The sequence below is a fragment of the Chiloscyllium plagiosum genome, unplaced genomic scaffold, assembly GCF_037043375.1.
Source record: "Chiloscyllium plagiosum isolate Xiang-an unplaced genomic scaffold, Cpla_swu_hap1 HiC_scaffold_22, whole genome shotgun sequence".
Taxonomy (NCBI): Eukaryota; Metazoa; Chordata; class Chondrichthyes; order Orectolobiformes; family Hemiscylliidae; genus Chiloscyllium; species Chiloscyllium plagiosum.
Genome location: NW_028270160.1, coordinates 25,491,638 through 25,512,150, shown reverse-complemented (window position 1 = coordinate 25,512,150; position 20,513 = coordinate 25,491,638). Strand labels below are relative to the sequence as shown.

The 20,513-nt window shown below is 36.7% G+C and overlaps 1 protein-coding gene and 1 long non-coding RNA gene across 6 annotated transcripts in view; one reads left to right on the top strand and one right to left on the bottom strand.

Annotated features, from left to right (window-relative positions):
- The window catches only part of LOC122561204 (pleckstrin homology domain-containing family S member 1-like), a 28,162-nt gene extending 8,039 nt beyond the window's left edge, over positions 1–20,123 (top strand). For 4 of the 5 annotated variants that reach the window (XM_043712783.2, XM_087998875.1, XM_087998876.1 and 1 more), the window contains exons 6-16: positions 142–223; positions 2,527–2,622; positions 3,609–3,725; positions 5,100–5,207; positions 7,272–7,339; positions 9,697–9,783; positions 11,739–11,885; positions 14,331–14,432; positions 15,907–16,030; positions 17,998–18,085; positions 18,189–20,123. In XM_043712783.2, the coding sequence (XP_043568718.2) occupies positions 142–223; positions 2,527–2,622; positions 3,609–3,725; positions 5,100–5,207; positions 7,272–7,339; positions 9,697–9,783; positions 11,739–11,885; positions 14,331–14,432; positions 15,907–16,030; positions 17,998–18,069 (1,003 nt within the window). In that variant the 3' untranslated portion in view covers positions 18,070–18,085; positions 18,189–20,123. The remainder of the gene's footprint in view (positions 1–141; positions 224–2,526; positions 2,623–3,608; positions 3,726–5,099; positions 5,208–7,271; positions 7,340–9,696; positions 9,784–11,738; positions 11,886–14,330; positions 14,433–15,906; positions 16,031–17,997; positions 18,086–18,188) is intronic. The other variant, XM_087998874.1, reaches the window with a different exon arrangement.
- LOC148145961 (uncharacterized) lies at positions 2,146–4,731 on the bottom strand. Its single transcript, XR_015760922.1, has 3 exons — positions 4,153–4,731; positions 3,351–3,450; positions 2,146–2,331 (listed from the first exon to the last, which is right to left on the bottom strand). It is a non-coding gene; the product is annotated as an uncharacterized LOC148145961 (long non-coding RNA).
- Positions 20,124–20,513: the final 390 nt, after the last annotated feature.

Below are 20,513 nucleotides of genomic sequence, written 5' to 3'. Positions count from 1 at the left end.
GAAGGTTCACAGAATTAATATCAGTTAACTTTTACAAGTACTTGATGAATAAATAATGAATTTAAGGATGTATTGGTATTACTGATGAGATAACATTTAACTGCATTAGTCTTATTTTTAATTGAGCCGTTCCTTCCACAGAGAAACTGCACAATTATTGCAAGGCATAATTGCAAATCTGCTTCACATGAAGACAATTCCATCACTTGAGGAACAATCCCAGGTAAAAAAAAAATGACTGTCAAAAGTCTCACAATTATCTTGGAACTTGTGTTTTAAAAAGCCAGAACTTTTGTATTATACCTTTCTGTTTTAGGAATATGTACAAACATTCAATTCATGGTTCAGCTTAGCTTTGTTTTCCCCTTCCAACTAAAAGTTGGTATTTATGACGCTTTAAAATTGGGCATCTTGCCCCACATCATTCTAACTTCAGAAGCAGTAGTTCAGTATTCCTTTAATATGTTATGGCTGTGCATTAAGACATCCTAATTGTTATAATCCATATAAAAGTGGTTTTTTGTTCAAACAATACTTTTGATCATGCAAATTATAGGTAAAGATAACTGTAAATTATAAATATTATATTTGAAGTTGATATTAAATATTTTTTTTTCTGTTCACATTAAAAGCTATAGAGATACAGAAAAGCATGAAATCATCCAGGGCATTTAAATTAATACCATCTAGTAGACAAGATAAAAATACTTTTGAGAATCTGTTAACACTTTATTCTCAGCACCTGGGTTTGCATAAATATCCTTATTAATTCCTGCAAAACTGTTCACTCTACACCATATGTTATTCTACACTCTGCATAAACACTTTTCACTGTATTTTGTAACAAAATATATGTGAAAATAAATCAAGTCAAATGGTCAACAAATCAGGCGGCATTTGTGGGGAGAGAGAGAGACTGAGCTAAGACTTCAGATCAGAAATGAAAGGCTTGTCGTATGAGCAGACTGAAGAACTGTGATTTGATTAAGTTTAGAAGGATGCAGGGGATCTGAATGAAACTTAAAGAATATTAAGAGGCTTGGATAAAGTGGATGTGGAGAAAATGTTTACACTCACAGGAGAGTCTAGGACTTGAAGCGCAGCCTCAGAGTGAAAGGACAACCCTTTAGAACTGAGGTGAGGAAGAATTCCTTCAGCCAGAGGGTGGTGAATCTGTGGAGCTCATTGCCACAGAGGGCTGTGAAAGCCATGGCATTGAGTGCACTTAAGAGAGAGATGGATAGGGTTGTTGATTGGTAAGGCGAATAAAGATTACGAGGAGAAGGCAGGAGAATGGGTGTTGAAAAAATATCAGCCATGATCAATTGGTGGAGCAGATTCAATGAACTTAATGGCTTAATTCTGCTCCTCTATCTTATGTACGTATTATCAATAAACCTCCATCAGAAATTTTATTTTATTGTTTTTATATGATTTTATTTGAGATTTGTTTTATCCAGCAGAAAATATTTTACAAATGAATGCACCTGGTAGGTAAAGTGATTGGCCTGCTAGGACTGCATACTGCAATGTCATGGATGTGCACCATAATTTACTGTCCATTTATTTGAGTGAATTAAAAATTGTGCATACAATCGTGGTTCTGCGCTCCCACTCTGTGAAAATGTCTAAATTGGATCCCACATATGCAGAACAGTCTTTTATTCATCCTGGGGAAACATTCACTAACCAAATGGTTAACCTTATAAGATAAACCAAACAATTAAAAGCACCAAAATATTTAATACAATGAAAAGGCTGGTGGCTTTGAAAGAATGTCCCTATCTGCAATCCCAGCTCACTTCTCAATTCCATCTTTCTCCTGTTGAAAGAAGTAAAGATCAATGTGTTTTACATTATTGACATTTTGGATGGCAAAAATAGAAGTGAATATCTAATCAATGTAACTATGAATAATCACAACCATTTTGCATCTCTGTCACTTCCCTCGCCAAGCATGTAGATCAATATGTGTTGAATTTTTTTGTTCATTTCCAAGGATGACCGTTTTACTGGAAAGGCCAGCAATTGTTGCCCAACTCTAAATTATTCTTAAGCAGGTGACCACCTTCTTGAACAGTTATAGTTTGGTGTGGTTCCACCCCCAGTGCTTTCAGGGAAGGAGTTCCCAGTTTTTGCCCCAGTGTCTGTGAAAGAACAACATTGTATCTCCAAATTGGAATGATGTAATCCTGAGAAGGGAACTTGAACACGGTGTTCTTCCCAGGTATTCACTGTCCTTGTCCTTCTGTGTGGCAGACCGCACTTTTACAAGGTGCTGTTGCAGGAGTTTGACAGGTTGCTGCCACTCTTGTAGATTTCCTAGGATTACTAAAATACCAAATCACTGATATATTGTTTAAATGTTTCATATCAGATAGCTTGAATTAGCAGTTGCAGACAAAAATGTTATTCTATAGCCAATCCTATTGCACCCTATAATACTGAAAGCTGATAATAAATGGGCTTCAGCAGTACATTGTCAGACTGGTCTGACCTTACCGATCCTTTACTTCTTATTTACAGGCTGGTTCTGGAAAATGTGCCAATATTGAGCAACACCCACAGCCAGGAACACCTTCACCAGGCATAGCTGATCCAATTTATACTACTATTCTAGAGGTACTGTTGATATGCATTACTTGAAGTGTTTTGTACATAAATTATACTATTTGCTTAATAGTGAAGAGGAAGGAAATATATATTTAGAGACACATGCTGTGTACGGAGAGTTGGGTGGGGCATTAGCATCAGCATACATTGTTTGAGTCGCACGGTCTGCTTCTGTGTGCGACAGATTCTATGCAGTGGAGCAGGAGGTGGGGATTGGATACTTCTCACCATCACAACTTATGACAGTCATCAATCATGTTACTTTGAAAGCTCAGAGAGATTTTTTCAGGATATCAGTAACTTCTTTCATGCACTTTCTGCAGCCATATTCATAATCAAAATTGAATCTTGATTAATTATTTTTATTGTATCAGGGCAAATTGATTTTAGGGGGGACCCTGATTTAATGTTTCTTCAAAAAGATGGGACACCCAACAGTGTAGCACTCCCTGAATGATCCACTGAATGCCAAGCTTAAGTCTTATGCTTCACTCTTGAAGTGGGACTGGAATTCTCAATCTTCCCAGCACAACGGTGTGAATGCTACCAACTGCACCATCCAGATGTATCAATTAATAATCCAGTGGCAGAGGTTTAAACACCAAAATGACAAGGCATTTAATTTGAATAATTAAACAAGCTCATGTCAGTGATAATGATAATGAAACTACTGTATGTTATTGAAAGAAACACCCAGTGCCCTAATACTTTTGAAGAAGGAAATCGGCTGTCCTTACCTATTCAGTTCTTTATGTAACTGTTTCAGAAGTGTTCAAAGTGTTTTGCACTGACTGTGCTGTACGTCTTCCCTTGGAACTATTTTGCATTTACGTGGTTCTGAAAGCACAATAAATGGTGTAGATTTGAGTGGTCTTATTACTGAATAGCAGAGCAGGCCCAGTGGCCAAACAGCTTACTCGTGTTCCTATTTCTTATGGACTTAAGGTCTCATTAAATGGATCAAATGATTTTAAAGCATCTGTTTTTGTTTGCAGAATAACCAGAGAAAAACTAACTGGATTAATCCAAAACCACATGTTGAATCTGCTTCATCAGAAATGGACACATCTATTTATGATAATCCTAAAATGATGGTTAAACGACTTTCCCAGGTAACAGTCACTGCATTTGTAATAGCCACTGCATTTTGTTGTTTAGTTACATATATCATTTAGAATTGTTTTTACATGAGCTGAAAACTCCAGGTGATTTCATTTGTGAAACCATGGTAACTTTAACTTTAAAAGTAGTTCGAAAAAGCCATGTTCTTTGATAATACCATTGCTATGATCCCCATAGAAACTATAAGGTTTTAAAAAGACATATGAAGTCCTAATTAACTAAGCAAAGCATTGTTCAATACAATTTCACTTTTTCTGAATTTTGTTCTCACAAATCAACAAAGCTCAACATTACTAAATAATGCTTAGTAGGCAACTAATACACTAGAGCGCAGAAAGTGTAGCTCCTGACCCATTTAACACAATAGGAAACCTCATATTGCACTTATACATTACACCACATTCTCTGTAGTCTTACCTTTTATCTTAGCCTGCTGGACAAACTTTCCTCATTCGTGAAGAAGGGCTTATGCCCGAAACATCGATTCTCCTGTTCCCTGGATGCTGCCTGACCTGCTGCGCTTTTCCAGCAACACATTTTCAGCTCTTACCTTTTAAAGTCCAAATCCTCCAGGTGAATGGAAGATTCATTCTTGCTACTTTACCAAGGTAAATGGTCCAATGTATTATAAGTCAAGCCCTCATCGTTCAACTATTTGAGCATAATCTAGTGGACTCATTGTTGTATAGGTTCTGTTAGGTGATTCCATAGACTCCAACTTCCCACAATGCTTAGTTCCTTGAGTGTGGATTCCATTCTCACCAGTTTTTCACTTGGAGGTTAATCCAGAAGAAGCCCTTCCCTTCTAGTTGGCATAGGAGGACTTTTTGTGAATTCTCTTTTCATAGATCTCAGTCATTCTGAAAGTCCTGACTGGTATGGAGTCATTGCCTGGGTTATTTGTTTTCAGTGAACCATCATGCACTACAAATGTCAGAGACATAGCATGAGTTCACATAGTACCTAGTAAAATCAAAACCAAAATTAGTTATTTAACCATCATTTAGTATAGCCTTTTAACTCCTACCTTTTACTACAAAGTTTTAACTATAACCTGCTTTTTGACTTTACAGTGTCAACTCTGATGTAAATTCTATAACCTACTATTATAGGTTATTGCTTTCTGATCAAGTTTGTTAAAGTTGGTGCCAAATTGTATCTAATGATGTATCAACTTTTCAAATGGCATTACAGAATGTTATTCACATTTTTGCTTTGTGTGCCTATTGCTTATGTTTGACTTTAATCAGCATTCTAGATTATACTTTGTATAGCAGTTGAAATCAAATGTGGACACAATTCCTTTGAAAACATGATAAAAATATTTATTTTTTCACTTTTCACTTTTGTTTGATTGTTTACAGCCCATCCCATCTACATTTAATGTAGAAAAGCCACGCTCTTTATCACTGCCTCCGCAACTTGAGGACCCGTCAAATATTTATGATACACCAAAGAATATTCTAGCAGCTGTAAGTGTCTTGTGAATTTAAAATAATTCCTATACTTTATGTAAATATAGATATGTGGCTTTATTTACATATTAACGAGTTTAATGTTTAATGCATAGTGATATGTTTTTGTAGATTATTGAATGATCAATTTCTTCCAATTAGGAAATCTAACTAGCATGACTGAAGTTCAAAATGGATTTGTTTATTTATTTATAAGGACTCAGTATTTAGGATAGATTTGTTTTTTTAGGCAGGCCAACCCACTGGAAATATGCAAATACGAAAAGTAATATCACATGGATATCTATTCCCCAGTTCTGTGTTTTTAAAATATAGCAGTGGGACGGCACAGTAGCTAGCACTGCTGCCTCGCATCACCAGGGACTTGGGTTCAATTTCACTCTCGGCCACCTGTCTGTGTGGAGTTTGCACATTCTCCCTGAGTCTGCGTGGGTTTCTTGTGGGTGATTTGGTTTCGTCCAACAGTCTAAAGATGTGCAGGTTAGGTAGATTGGCCATGCAAATTGCCCATAGTGTTCAGGAATGTGCAGGCTGGTTGGATTAGTCATGGGAAATGCAGGGTTACAGGGGTGGGATGCATCTCAGTGAGATGGTCTTTAGAGGGTCAAGGTTGGACTTGATGGGCTGAATGGCCTACTTCTATACTGTAGGGATCTGATGAAAGGCCAAATGTTTTGAATACAAACAGAAACGTTGTACATCTCTTGGAAATGGTTGGCAGAGGTGCACTTAAAAACATTTTCTGTCAATCAAGGGAGTCATGTAAGCCAACAGGTTGCGTAAGAAGTGAAGGGACAAATTGAATGTTAGAATCTCCTTGTTCTTCTCAGCTTGGGAGTGGGGTAATATTCTGCATTTAGCAATCTAAGTCAGGAGTGTCTGAGGGTGACTTTGGTTTATCAAAATAGGAAATGTACCAATCTCATGCACTGACATGATTCATTTGATGGACACCTACAACTATAAGTAACTTATAGAGTAAATGTGCTAAAATTAATTCAGATTGATTTGACAAGATATTAAGAGGATAATGACATGCAAGATTTAGAGTCATAGTGTCATAGAGATGTACAGCATGGAAACAGACCCTTCGGTCCAACCCGTCCATGCCGATCAGATATCCCAACCCAATCTAGTCCAGCCCATATCCCTCCAAACCCTTCCTATTCATACAACCATCCAATTGCGTCTTAAATGTTGCAATTGTACCAGCCTCCACCACCTCCTCTGGCAGCTCATTCCATACCCGTACCACCCTCTGTGTGAAAAAGTTGCCCCTTAGGTCTCTTTCCCCTCTCACCTTAAACCTATACCCTCTAGTTCTGGACTCCCCAACCCCAGGGAAAAGTGTTTGCCTATTTACCCAATCCATGCCCCTCATAATTTTGGAAACCTCTATAAGGTCACCCCTCAGCCTCTGGCGCTCCAGGGAAAACAGCCCCAGCCTGTTCAGCCTCTCCCTGTAGCTCAAATCCTCCAACCTTGGCAACATCCTTGTAAATCTTTTCTGAACCCTTTCAAGTTTCACAACATCTTTCCGATAGGAAGGAGACCAGAATTGCACGAAATATTCCAACAGTGGCCGAACCAATGTCTAGAAATTTGATAATTAAGTCAGATGTTAATATTTGCAGGAAAGTTAAATTTTATTCAGAAAACCTTAGTTGTAAATCTTTGCAAGTCATCAAAATGGATATTCCAACCAGAATCATGATTGTTTATTTACAAAGAAAACCATGGCAAAAGAAAAAGAGACATGTTTCAATGAAAGCCAAAAACTGTGGATGCTGGAAATCTGAAATAAAAATAGAAAGTGCTGGAGAAACTCAGCAGGTCTGGCAGTATTGGTGGAAAGAAACAGAGTTAAGGTTTTGAGTCCAATGATTCTTGTTCAGAACAGATATTTCTGTATATCTGTAAAAATGAGTTTTAAATTTATTGTATACTAATTTAATGCCCTTTACTGTAATAACTGCAGGGTTTGTAAATTTCCCCTTTAAATATTTAATAAGCCTAATTTGCATCAACACTCAAAGATTGTTGTAATTTTCTTTTAAACAGATACGTCAATGGAAAAATGAAAGGCCAGAATCTCAAGACTCTGGAATCTACATGCCCATGGCTTCAATGTAAGTAATAGAAAGATCATACAAATGAATCTGAGTATAAATTCAATAACTGAAAATGAAATGTCATTGTATTTTTATTGATTTTCTTTTAAATTACATTTTCTTTCCCTCAGACATTGCAAAACTCTCCCAGTGTAATTTCTTCTAAGTGCAGTGGAATAGTCTAGAGGATAGACACAATTGATGTCAGTATTTGTTTAACAATTCCTGAACAAAACCAAGGGCTGAATCTTACCAGAGATCAGCCAAGTGACATCTTTTTGGCAAGTTTCACTCAGCAAACCCTTGCAATCGTCTTAAATTCTCCTAATTGTCTATGCTCCACACCCCTATCATATACTCCCACTTGCCACTGGTGTATGTACTAACCACTGGCAGGATACCCTGGAATTCCTGGGGTCAGTGTCATTCTTAAAGGTCAACTATGTATCCTATCAAGCGTTGGCTGGCCACAGCTACCTTGAATGGTTTGTTTGGGAATGGGGGCAGGGAGGGATGAATGTGGTCACTACTCCTGGAGAGTACCCTATGATGTTCGTGACTGGAGGGCTGGAGGAGTAAGTGGTAAGCTAGAGCACCAGGTTACCACTCTGACTTTCACATTTGGCATTGACTCTGTCATGTCTCTGTATAACAGATGGAAGAAGGAGAAACTGTGCATCAAAAAAGTGAGACAAAGTAATAATAAGGATTTTAATATGTACTGATGTATGTAACTGGGATTCTCACTGCCCCTTGCTGTTAATACTTAGTTGGAAAATGGGACTTTTTGCTTTTGATTGTGAGAAACAACCCACTGCTGATCTCACTCAATTCTCTCAATGTCCTCACCAACATTGGTCAGGTCATGGGAAGATTCCACCACTAGAATCTTGGTCACAAAACAACTGAACAATCTTGTAATCCTCCAATATGACAGGTAAAGAGGCACAAGTTAATTACAAGCTAAATGTGCATCACTTGGCATATTAGTAAAAACCAGCTGGCAACTGTTTCTTGTACATGACCAACACTAGTACCATTTAAGACTTGTCTTTCTAATTCATGTAATCAGTGCCTTTTCAACTGAATTAATTTTCCTGTTACCATTATACTTCAAAGATCATTATTAGGCATAAATTTAGTTATGTATATTTGAATTACTTGATTCAAAATACCATTAAAACTCTTGATGACTATGTGGCTGTTGGGATTAATTAGGATTGAAATTAAATTATGATTCATATTTAAATACTGAAGTAATTTAAGCTGTGCCAATTTGCAGTTGATGCTTTAGTAGTGTCCTTCTACAGTATCTGTAGAAATCACATCTCACTGCTAGGTGGTTTAAGTTTGGAGAAGTCTACCCTTTCTCTCATATGCCAAGATCACAACAAATTGGTCCTTTTCAAATGAAGGATTGTCAGCTATATAGAATAGCATACAATTCAATATAGCTCAAGAACAGGCCCTTCAGCCCACCAACCTTGTTCTGACTCTAATCCTTATTAAAACACACTATTTATTGCACATGGATGGTCTCTTTCCCTCTCTTTGCCTTCCATTCATGTGTCTATCAAGTGAACGTACATCCACTGAAAATGATTTGTAACTGCTCTACAACAATCAAAACCAAACAAAGTGCCATAACATAGGAAAATATTACAACTTACTAACTGTTAGTACCAAGTTAACATTTTAAAGCAAAAAAAATTGCTTATTGAAAACAAACACTATCAAGTCTTAATGAAAAATTAACAAAATAATCTCCATTCTTCAAATCATTTTCATTCACGATTTTGATTTTAAAATGAAAGTTGATCATCAGCTAGCTACCTGTTGAAGGAACAGGACTCTGAAAGTTAGTGCTTCCAAATAAACCAGTTGAACTATAACCTGGTGTTTTGTGATTTTAAACTTTGTCCACCCCAGTCCAACACAGGCAAATCCACATCATATATTTTGAGACCGTTCATGAACAACTGAGTCAACATAATGGATTATTCATGCCCATCAGTAAAGATGAAGGGCTTTTGCCCGAAACGTCGATTTTGCTGAGCTCCTCGGATGCTGCCTGAACTGCTGTGCTCTTCCAGCACCATTGATCCAGAATCTGGTTTCCAGCATCTGCAGTCATTGTTTTTACCATCAGTAAAGACAGTTGACTTTAAGATTGGAGTAGACCAAATAAAAAAATAACTAACTGTATGTTGAAGGGTTTTTTTTATATTTCATCCTCTTCAGTCATAGACACCAGTATGTACAGTATCATCTGTTGAAATCTATTAGAAATGGTAAATGAAGTGACTGTGTGCAGCCATCAGATGCCTATCAGAAAACAAAAACAGTTGCAATTCATTGTTTGATTTTCCTTACAGTCGCAGCAGTACAAGCACCAATTCATCTTTCGACTGTTCAGAACAGATTGACGAAGAAGAAGAAGAAAATTTTACCAATTTAACCAAGTAGGTACATTTGACAATGACATTAAAATTTGTATGAACAATACAATGTAAAATCAGTATTGACACGGGTTAATTTTCCAGTGCAGGTTAGAAATGTAAAATACAAACGATATTGTGTGGAATCAAAAATAAGATGAGATTGGTCCTGTGAAAACTACCAAATGGAAGTTATATGCTAATTTTTATCAGTGTAATAGTACATGCTGAATAAGTTACAGAGAGGTTTGTATTTATGTTATGTCTTAGCTTGTGTCCAAACACACTAGGAGTTATCTCTTGGAAGTTGCATTGGTTTCATTGCTGCTGATACCTTCTAATGCTCTCCCTGTCAGAATATGATGAGGAGGTGCTGGTGTTGAACTGTGGTGAACAAAGTTAAAAATCACACAACACCAGATTGTAGTCCAACAGGTTTATTTGGAAGTATGTACTAGCTTTTGGAGCACTGCTGTTGGAGCAGGATCATAAGGTTTTATGATCTGTGGGAGATCATCTTCTTAAGAGGTCAGTGTGACAGGCACATGCTTTCCGCAAAAAGGGCTCAATTCCTGCATTGGACAAAGTCACTATGAAGGGCCTGCCTTCTCAACCTTTCCTGAGGTTTGGTGACCTTCAAGTTAAACTCAAGATCTCTCTTTTATGAGAGAGCAGCCTAAGGGACTCTATATTTTCAATGTATAAAGTATAAGATGTTTCCTAGGAGTCTAACCCTGACATAAGATGTTTCCTAGGCTCACTGTAATAAAACATAGATAAACTTTAATTACCAGTACAAAGTTTATTGTTGGTTTAATAAATACCATAAAGATTAAATTACTATGGTAAAGATGAGCAAATATCAATAACAGCATCAAAATAAATAAGGTTCAATTCATAAACCTTGATTTACTCTTGTTGACAATATCACCTGCCAAATAGATTCTGAAAAAAGTGTAATAAGATCCTCACTCAATTATTTCGTTTATAATATTTTGGCTGACAGCCGACTTGGGTTAATATTTAAGCAATATAGACAATGTCAGCGACTTTTCAGTGTCTATTGTTCTGCAATGCTGTGGATTGGAGTCTGATCATTGTTCAGAATAACTCCGCAAACTGACCTGAGTTTGGATTTGATCCTGCAATGCAATTCCATTTGATAGTAATAAAACATTTTACAACATTGTATTACTGAATCATAAAAAACAACGTTTAAAAGCATGAAGGCTGTAGTTCCAGAAGCCTCTTCTTCCCTCGTAGAAACTGCACTCCACCCTGGCATCACTGCCCACTCTCTGTACTGATTGGGTTCACTCTGTGATATCTCTTAATAAAGCCTTGTCTTAAGAATGACACCAACATTTTGAAGGAAGGGTGTTGCTATGCTGGGAAACAACACACTGGAAGTGCACAATTTTGTGATAAATTGCCAGGGTGCGGCAAAGTGGAATTTTGACCTTGAGTGATCTGCAATGTTGATCTTAAATAAACATTACAAATTTCAACCGCAGTTGAACACTGTTTCTAGATAAATAAATGAATTGAACCCTGTTTTCTTGTTTTTGAAGTGTAGTGCTGAGGTGAGTAATGAATCTAAGTGTTGTTAGTGAAGCCAAAAACCAACATAAGCAGTAAATTTCAACAAACCTTAGCTTTTCACCTATTGCACATCCTTCCAGTCACACTGACCCATGACAAATCCAAACTTGTAATATAATCTGGACTCTGAAAGTGTATTACAGTCTCACTCCTGACAATTACAAAATAATGTTTTTCATCAACAATTCATCTAGGTCAAAATTTTCTAGTAAAGTTGCAAGAACTGGGACCAAAATTATTAATACTCTAATATAATCATTGGTATTTTGTTTGTCCGTAGTGTGTGCGTGTGGCTTATCAATTTTAGTGTTTGCAATAAAGTATGTTATGTTTCTACGTGGTGAATTCTGGCTAACAAATTGTTAATGTTGCTGCAGGAGTGGAGTATTTGTGCCAGATGATATCCACCTGAATACACATCAGCAATGTCCCCTGCGATCATCACTTCAACATGCTGTCAGTGAGGATTCCAATTTGTTAAACGAGAAGAGAAAGGAGTTAACCTACCAGAAAACATGGCACAGGTGTGAGAAAAGATTCTGAATTTTCATTAAACTAATGTTTCATGTATGCCATGTATCATTGAAAATTTTCTGCACCTATTCTTTTCTCCTTAAGACTTGTTCCTCAATTATAACTCTCCTTTCACAGAGGAGAGTGGAGAGAATAAGGCACATTTGGACTGTCTGTTTCCCATCGTGTCCGAATCTGAACTTGCTCTCTTTAAGTAGTCGAAAAGGAGAAAGGATGAGGGTTCCTGCAGTAAATGTGCACAGAGTAAATAATGATGTTACCTGGACTCAATGTTTCAGAGGAACATGATATGACAGCTCGAGTTTCCACTCCACTCCCACTGCTTGAACTGGAACCACTGCTGACTGCCTCCAACATTTCTCATTCCTTCCCTCCAGTCATCACTTTCCCATTCCCCTCTGCTGGCCTTGTAGTGAATTTGACTGGGCTCTTTAAGAACTCTAAGAGTGTGCATATACAAACATGGGCAATCCTGAAGATTCCTGAGTTCACTGTCCTCTCTGAGCATCAAGAGCATACTAACCTCTAACTCTGGCCTTCTGCCCACACACACTCCCCCTGCCCCCAACACACACACTGCTGACCGCAATGTTTAATATCAAGCCTGCGATTCAAATCGATCCATGCAAAGCAAATGCAAGTTTTAGAATTGAATAAAGTATGTGGCTTAAGACTCAGTCAGTCTACATTTAACATATTTCTGCAGCATGCAGTCTCCCATTTGGCAGACTCTACATATTGCCTTAGGGTTGTGAGGATGGAGATACAGGATGAACAAACCCGGTTTTTATTTATTTTCTCAAGATCAATTTATCTTGGCATTAGGTACAGAATATTATGCTTCATTAACCAAAATGCTCAGACTCCCAATATTAACCAAAGTCTGAAAGTGTCCGTATCTATTTGCTTTGACATTCTGATAGCTACTAATATGTTCTGTCTTAATATGAATATGTTTAAATGGTCATAAACTTCTGAGTTCAATCAAAGGATTCAAATGGAATACATTAATAATTGGGAGTATATGGTAGCTACAATTTATTTTGTACTAACCCACGATAGACGTTCAATGAAAGTACCAAGAAGTAAACACAAAGGTTGATGAGGATGTTAGCTCAGCCTAGTATTCAAGCCTGTATGCAGGATTAGCTGAAATCACTGGCCTCTGTGCTTTTCTCTATTTCTGCACCATTCACACTGTGGGTTGTAGGCCATAAATCAGCCTGAACCCTGGATGTGGGGGTGGTGGTCAGTCAGACCACAACAATGCATTTTCATTTGTGCTTTTCTTTTTTGGTCCATGGATTTCACCTTTATGAACTTTCTGAACCTTGAGTTTTAGAAAAGTTTATTTTCAACCAGTCGTCTTAAGTTTGGAGTCAGAAATTGTTGATATTGGCAACTTGGAAAACATGCATTTAAACTGTATGTATGTAGCCCAGGAGCTCAGATGGTATGCAGTTCATGCAGACTATAAAAACAAACATTTTGGACTCTTCTCCATTGATGAATGTCATCTGTCCCTCTATTTACTGAACATGGCAAATATATTCTGACAGAGGTCAATCTACTAGTTTTAGATTCCTGAAGAGAATCTTTCCATTTTCTGTGCACATATTTCACCTTCAATATTATGTACTTTTAAGCAAGTTGTTGCTGTCTCACCTTTAAATAATAGAGGTCCACTGCGGAGAACGTTCCTCACTTTGCAAATAGACAGTCCAAAAATTTGTTCAAACAGAGAGCTGTTCCATTAACTAAACAAAGTCCACAAATGCTCAGTTAAAGTGTACATTTCGTATCGACTTCAGTTGCTCCAAAACAAAGTTTAACTTCTCCCCAGAGGACCAATAGGCTGCTTACATCATTTGTAAACTCCATGAGGGATTTCTCTGCTGCCTGATGAAAGTGAAATTTAACAAGCATTGAAATGGGGTGCTCAAAACCTACTGGTATTGTACAAGAGTCTTAGAATTCCTACAGTACAAAGGCAGGCCATTTGACCCATCAAGTCCACACTGAGCCACCAAAGACCATGGTCACTGAATATGTTGAGAAAGATGCATGACTCACCTTCCCATTATATATGAAGATTGGAAAAGTTCCTTGTATTAAATGCAGTAATGAATCTTACGCACTGATGAAAAATTGGTTCCGAATTCTGCTCCATGCTTAACACATGGGACACCTCTGGATGAGATTTTTAATTTCTGTGCCCTTCCGTAGTTTAACATTTGGCTTCCGAAACCATGATTCTCGAGCAGTATGTTAAAACTAAAGCAGTATCTTTCACTGAGGACGGAGTACAGTATCTTTCAAAATCATTTTAACAATTTGTAGCCTGCTGTGGAGTGTTGGGATTCAGTGTGAATCTCCAAACAAAAAAACTCTGATAATATTTTCACTTAGTGGGTATCAACATTTATTTTATTTAGCAATGTTACAGAAGAACCAAAGCTGGAGAAACTGGATATTATAGTTCACCGGAATGATATGAAAAACAATCTGTCAATTCAACAAGCAAGTCAGAAAATCTGGTAAGGAACTCCCATTGTTTCATTCCAATGTTCTATTATTGAATAAACATTCAAGTAAACATTCAAATTAACTCACACACACTTTCAAAAATTGATTCTGCTTAATTGAATGCCATGTTAATCAATGTGAAAATTTTCAGATTAAAAATATGCACCGCATTTGCTCAGAGTTTAAATAAAAACAAGAATGTTGCACAGGCATCAAATATTTCCTGGAATTTGGAATGGTGAAGGAAAATGTAGTAACTGGACTTCTTATGTGTATGCATAAAATAGCAATTTGTGTATCACCTCTCACAGTGCTTAGTGACAGGGGAGCTATGAGTAGAGTCTGGTGTATTTTTCAAAGGTGATGCCTGAATTGCTTACTTTACAAATTGCAACTTTACATATATAAATGCAGAATTAACTGTTAGAAAATTGTTCTGATTATTTATCTTTAAAGCAATTTATACCACATGTGGGTTGTTCATACTTTTTATTCAAATCTTTCAAGGGGCACAATGTTGTTTGAATCCTTTAATGTATCCTTCAGGCGCTTAGGCTATTTTCTGGACTAGGTTGCCAAGATGGTACGTATACACATGGCAGGGAGGTGGTCAGTATACCTTGTGACTAAAGGGACTCCATGCACCAATCCTGCTCTCACCCTTCCTCTGAGTTGAGAAATGGCAGGTATAGATTTCACATCATAAAGCTGAATGGCAACCTCAAAATGAGGCTGGAGTCTGGTACATCCACATTGCAGACTGTTTTCCAGATCTTCAATGCAAAAAAGGAACAGATTTTCCTCTTACACCCATGATTGTAAACATTTACCTGATTGGACTGGATTGAGGAAAAATTTAAGAAGTGAGAATCATAGCTTTACAATAAAGCTTTCAAATTTCTATCCACTAAACAGAAATTCAGGCTGCAAATGCTTTCGGTGGTGTGATTCAGCCCACACGTTCTTACATGTTGCTTTGTATCTGACAACAAATATTTGTATGTAAGGTTGTGCAAACCTGTTATGAAATTCCAGCTTCACTACCACCCCTTGCTGCCTCCCACACACACACACACAGTGTCTCTCTCTCTCTCTCTCTCTCTGAATCAAGACAGCAGCAATTTAATTTTCTATTAATTCCTCATTCCTAATGCCATTAAAACGTCAGTTTCTGTTTTGACTCTGATAGCTGAGGAAACCCTTGAGTAATGAAGCTGATGCCACCTTGTGGTTAAACTTACATCAGTCACGAATTCTCATGTCTGTATTTGATCTTTCAATTCTTCTAGTAGATATTTTTAACCAACGTGTTCAGAGATGTTATGACATGCCCCCTTGGAGCAGGTGGGACTTGAACCCACAGTTAAAGGCACTACCACTGCAATACAAGAGCCCCTTAATTCTGCTGGTACACTTTCTTCTATTAAGATAATTGTCAGGATTGAGAGCAGTGCTTATTAACAAAATTCTTTTTCTTGGCAACAGTGTCATGTCTTCAGATAAGAAGTGTCCTCTGAAATTCGGAGATCAAATCTTGGCGATCAACAAACTTCAGATCAATGGTGTTGAGGAAGTCAGCATGTTTGTCAACAAATTGATAGAAGACAAGGTACAACACCTTCAATGCGTACTGACTGATACCTGCTGTTTCACCAGTTGTGTAAAATCATGCCACAGGAAAATTTCAATCGTCTAAATGAATGTGATGGAATCAAATGCTGGAATCACTCCTCGCAGGGGCTCCCACTCTGATCCTGTTGAAATATGTGGTGATTACCCATACTACTCAGAGCACAACTGCAGCATCGGTTCTGGGGTGCTGCATTTTGCAATACAAGGTTTCAGTCTTAGAGATGGGGCATGACAATTGTACACTACCACACTGTCCTAAAGAGAAATAATCAATGGCCCCTTGGCCCGTTTTTTATGGGGAACCATATACAAAAGGAAATGTTCTAAAATGCCTTAATTTTCAGGGGCTTAGGCTATTTCCTGGACAAGTTGCCACGATGGTACAGAGACACATGCAGCAGGGAGGTGGTCAGTGTACCTTGTGACTAAAGGGATTCTATGCACCAATTCTGCTCTCACCCACTTCTTCTGTGTCACTGAGCTAAGAAATGGCAAGTATAGGTTTCACATCATAAAACTCAGTGGAAACCTCGAAGTGAAGCTGGAGCCTGATCTATCAATATTGCAGGTGGTTTTTCCAGACCTTCAATGCAGGAGCTACTGCAGGATTAAAATAAAAGATTCTGTCCTTTACATCTTTGTGTTGTGCTGCTGCCATTAACATGGTAGTTGCTTACATCATTTAAATAGTTTCTACAAGGGATTGGCATTGTTGTATAAATTAGCAATACGTCTGAGATTTTTCAGTGTGGAAAGTTACTAATCTCAATCACACTATTGTTGAGAGGCAACCAAGTGGTGTTGCACAGAAAAGGATGGCCATTGAAAAACCTTCCCACTGAAGGGCTCATGACTGATTATTCCATGGAGCAAAGAAACTATAGAGGTGAACTTCAGAAAGAGCAGAAAAAAAATCTCCATTTTAGTTCTTAAATTGTATGTTGGGAATAAATCAAAAGCATATGTATCAATCAAAATTCAACAGCAATAATTAATTTAAGTTAGGATAGATTGAGGGGCCTCTGTAGGTCATTAAAGAAGAAAAGCACAGATGAGAAAAATCTTTGGCTCATTCAATCTTCTCTTGCAAGAATAATCTGCAGTTTCCTTTTCCTTTTTCATAGCATCCAACATCCTATGTAAATGATTTTTTACCTCCATCATATTGTCTAATTTTTCCCATTTTAATTACATATTACTTGTTGAGTAGCAGAATTTTGTTTTATGTGAGTTAATTTCCCAAGAAAATCCCATTTGGAAATACCCCTAGGTTATTTCCGAAGAGATTTATTTCATTAATATTGGTGTAACTGAGTTTGTCAGTGATTTGGGAGAGTTGTATTCATGTCACTTTATACAGTTGGGGTTTTAAATGTTACATTTAGACTATTTGACAAGAGCTAATTACAGCTTCAGTGAAACATAAGCATTGACTAGGCACCCCAACCATCTAAATGTACATTCCCGTCTTGGCACACAATCTAAAGAAGAATGCTGGTCAATAATCTAAGGCCCTGAAACCAAACAGGGGCGGCTTTAAGGAAGTATCAAATCAATTGGATACTTTTAAGACCTGGCCAGTTTTGTACCAACTTGAGTGAAATATTAAAAACAGTGAATGTCCAAAGAAATTGGTAGTGGGGGAAATAAAGATGAGTGGGCTCAATGTCCAGGTAAATATATCAATAAAATGTCACACACAGATGCAGAAAGTTTTAGCTGTAGAATGGGAACTAGTCTGAAAAGGGCAATAAGAAAATGCCAATGTATAATAGGGTGAGGGGTGGTAATGAAAACAAATGTTATATGTTTTTGAATGAATTCAGATTGATAACTACAAAAACTGTATGTTTCAAACATCTGCTTGTTCTCTGGTAACATGGGAGTAATTATGTTAAGTGTATTTCTGGAACTGTAACTTGACAAAAACAATTCTTTCCCCAGATGATAGTTACCATATTGCGACTATCTGAAGCACCACAACTCAAGGAGCATTATCGTGAAATGAAAAAATGAAGAAAACTAATAAGATGTAAGTCACCTTTACCTTATCAGTCAGCAAAGTACATTTGTATTCTTTGAACCTATGCAAAACATGTTAAAGGCAAGTTATATTTTCTTTGTTTATTACACAGGGTTGTAATTTGGATGACGTATAATCAAAGTACCATTGGTCATAGAACTGTCAATGTTCAATATTGATCAAGTCAAATCATCCATCAGGAATTCATCTGCATTTGTTCTTATACTCATTCTTCATGACCTTAATATTTTAAATTACTAAGGTGTTGAAGAGTGGAGTTGAAGAGATCTGGGAATCTTCACGGTTCTTCAAGCTGTGTGGTCAAAGGACATAGAGATACAACAAAGGTTTATCATCTGAGCCATTTCAAGCATGCTGGCATTTCCCTTTTGGTCTCCAAACAACTGCTAAGATCAAATATAATACAGTCTTCATTAACATTTATCAACCCTCAGTGATTTCTCGCTAGCAACTGTAAAGTGTTCTATTTAGCCAGCTGGGATTTCAAGAAGAAATTCCAGTGCATTATTTGATTAATGAAAAGGCAATTTAATAATTGAAAGACAAATTGTGACGCTTTTGGTGAGCATTAAGAACATACGTACAAATCCATTGTAGGGTGCTTGGCATGTATGGTTATTTTTGTATTGCTATTTATTTTTAAAGGACAAAATAGAAGATGTATTAATATCATTGCTGCTACAATAATTTGTCCTTCATTTGAAAGGCAATTATTATTACTACTGGCATGCACTTTTTACATATCTTACAGATATTATTGTTGCAAAATAATAATATTCATTCGGGCTGGTTTAGATGCAATAAATAGTCACCACTCTGCTAATTACATAAATATTAGTTGATAAGTGTAGTTTCTTTGATTTTTATTCAAATTTAGTGAAGAATAGATTTAGTACTCGAATATTGTTTTTGCTTCTTTAAGTTGGCTTAATGCTATAATTTGCATGCCACATTTAGATTGCTGTAACTTAAAATAGTTACAAGGCACACAGGTTAATACATGCACTATTGACTCTATGGCTGCTCAACAACTAGAAGGGATTTTTTTGCACTGACACTGAAACCAAGCCAGTCAGAACTCCAGAACTGATATCCACATTTTGATCAGCATCAACACTCCATGTGTTCTTTCTTGAAGTTTAGAAATATAATAAGTCATAAAGCCTTTTTTTTTAGTTAACCAGTAAATCGTCAGTTTTTAAAAACTTTACATTTTTCTTCTTTGTTTTAAATCTGGTACACAATCCATCCTGACCCTTTGAAGTATTGAGGAAGAGCGGCATTGTTCAGGTGGTATTGTTGAAGTGAGATGTTAACACATCTATAATCTCGGGTGCGCATTGAAAAGTCCAATGACAATATTTAAATCCAGTCAAAGTAGTTTTCTATATCCTGACGAATATTTCTTCTTGAACCAAAATTACTTAAATGGGCAAATTGGTCATTTTAGAATGTTTATGAGACTTTGATGTGCACAAATTGAGCAGAGTGCTTCCCTAGAAAATTGATTCAATTTCAGAAGGCAATTGTTGACAGTGATCCACTTTGCAATGTTCTGAAACAATGAAAGGTGGTATATAAATTGAAATTCTTTACTTTTTATTATTCCTATAACATTATTTGTTGCCATTGTACTTCAAAACGACATCTCAAAGAACTAATTTAAAAGAGCATAATGTTAGCTACACTTCAGAACTCTGTGCAAGAAATGTTACTTGAAAATATGAAATATATATGACATCAAGGCTTTTGCATTAATGATCAAATTACAGTTATGTTTTCTGTAAGTAACATTCCAGTGGCTCAGTTAGACTGAGATGTAACCTATTGTAACTTGTGAACAAGTATTGTAAATTGTATTCATGAATCCATGATATCATAAAAGGTGTGGGTTCAGAGTGAGCATTGAGGAAATGCTACTATCGTATATTATATTAAGTATCAGTTATATTGAGAAAATATAAAAATATTTTTATGAAGGATTTTTCTTTGAAAATAAAGAGTTTGACAAATGTCAGAAAACTAGTGTTATTTAAATAATTCTAAAACCTGAGAATAGTGTGGTCATTAAACTCCATTGTATCTCAAGCATTGCACATGCAATATCCAATAGGAATTAACATTTGAAAGCACATGCACTGTTTAACATAATGCTGATCACTAAAACATGATTTCTAAGTTTATTTGAGGTACCTGAAAACTCCAGATTATTGAAAATAATGAATAGACTAGTGGGAGATTTATTGAAGTGATATGGGTTAAATCATGACATACAATGTGATTCAAGTAAATACAATATAAGAAACAATGTATGTACAAGACAAGTATTGGGAAAGCAAATCTTAGCAGGACTTACACACTTAATGGTAAGGTCCTAGGGAGTGTTGCTGAACAAAGAAACCTTGGAGTGCAGGTT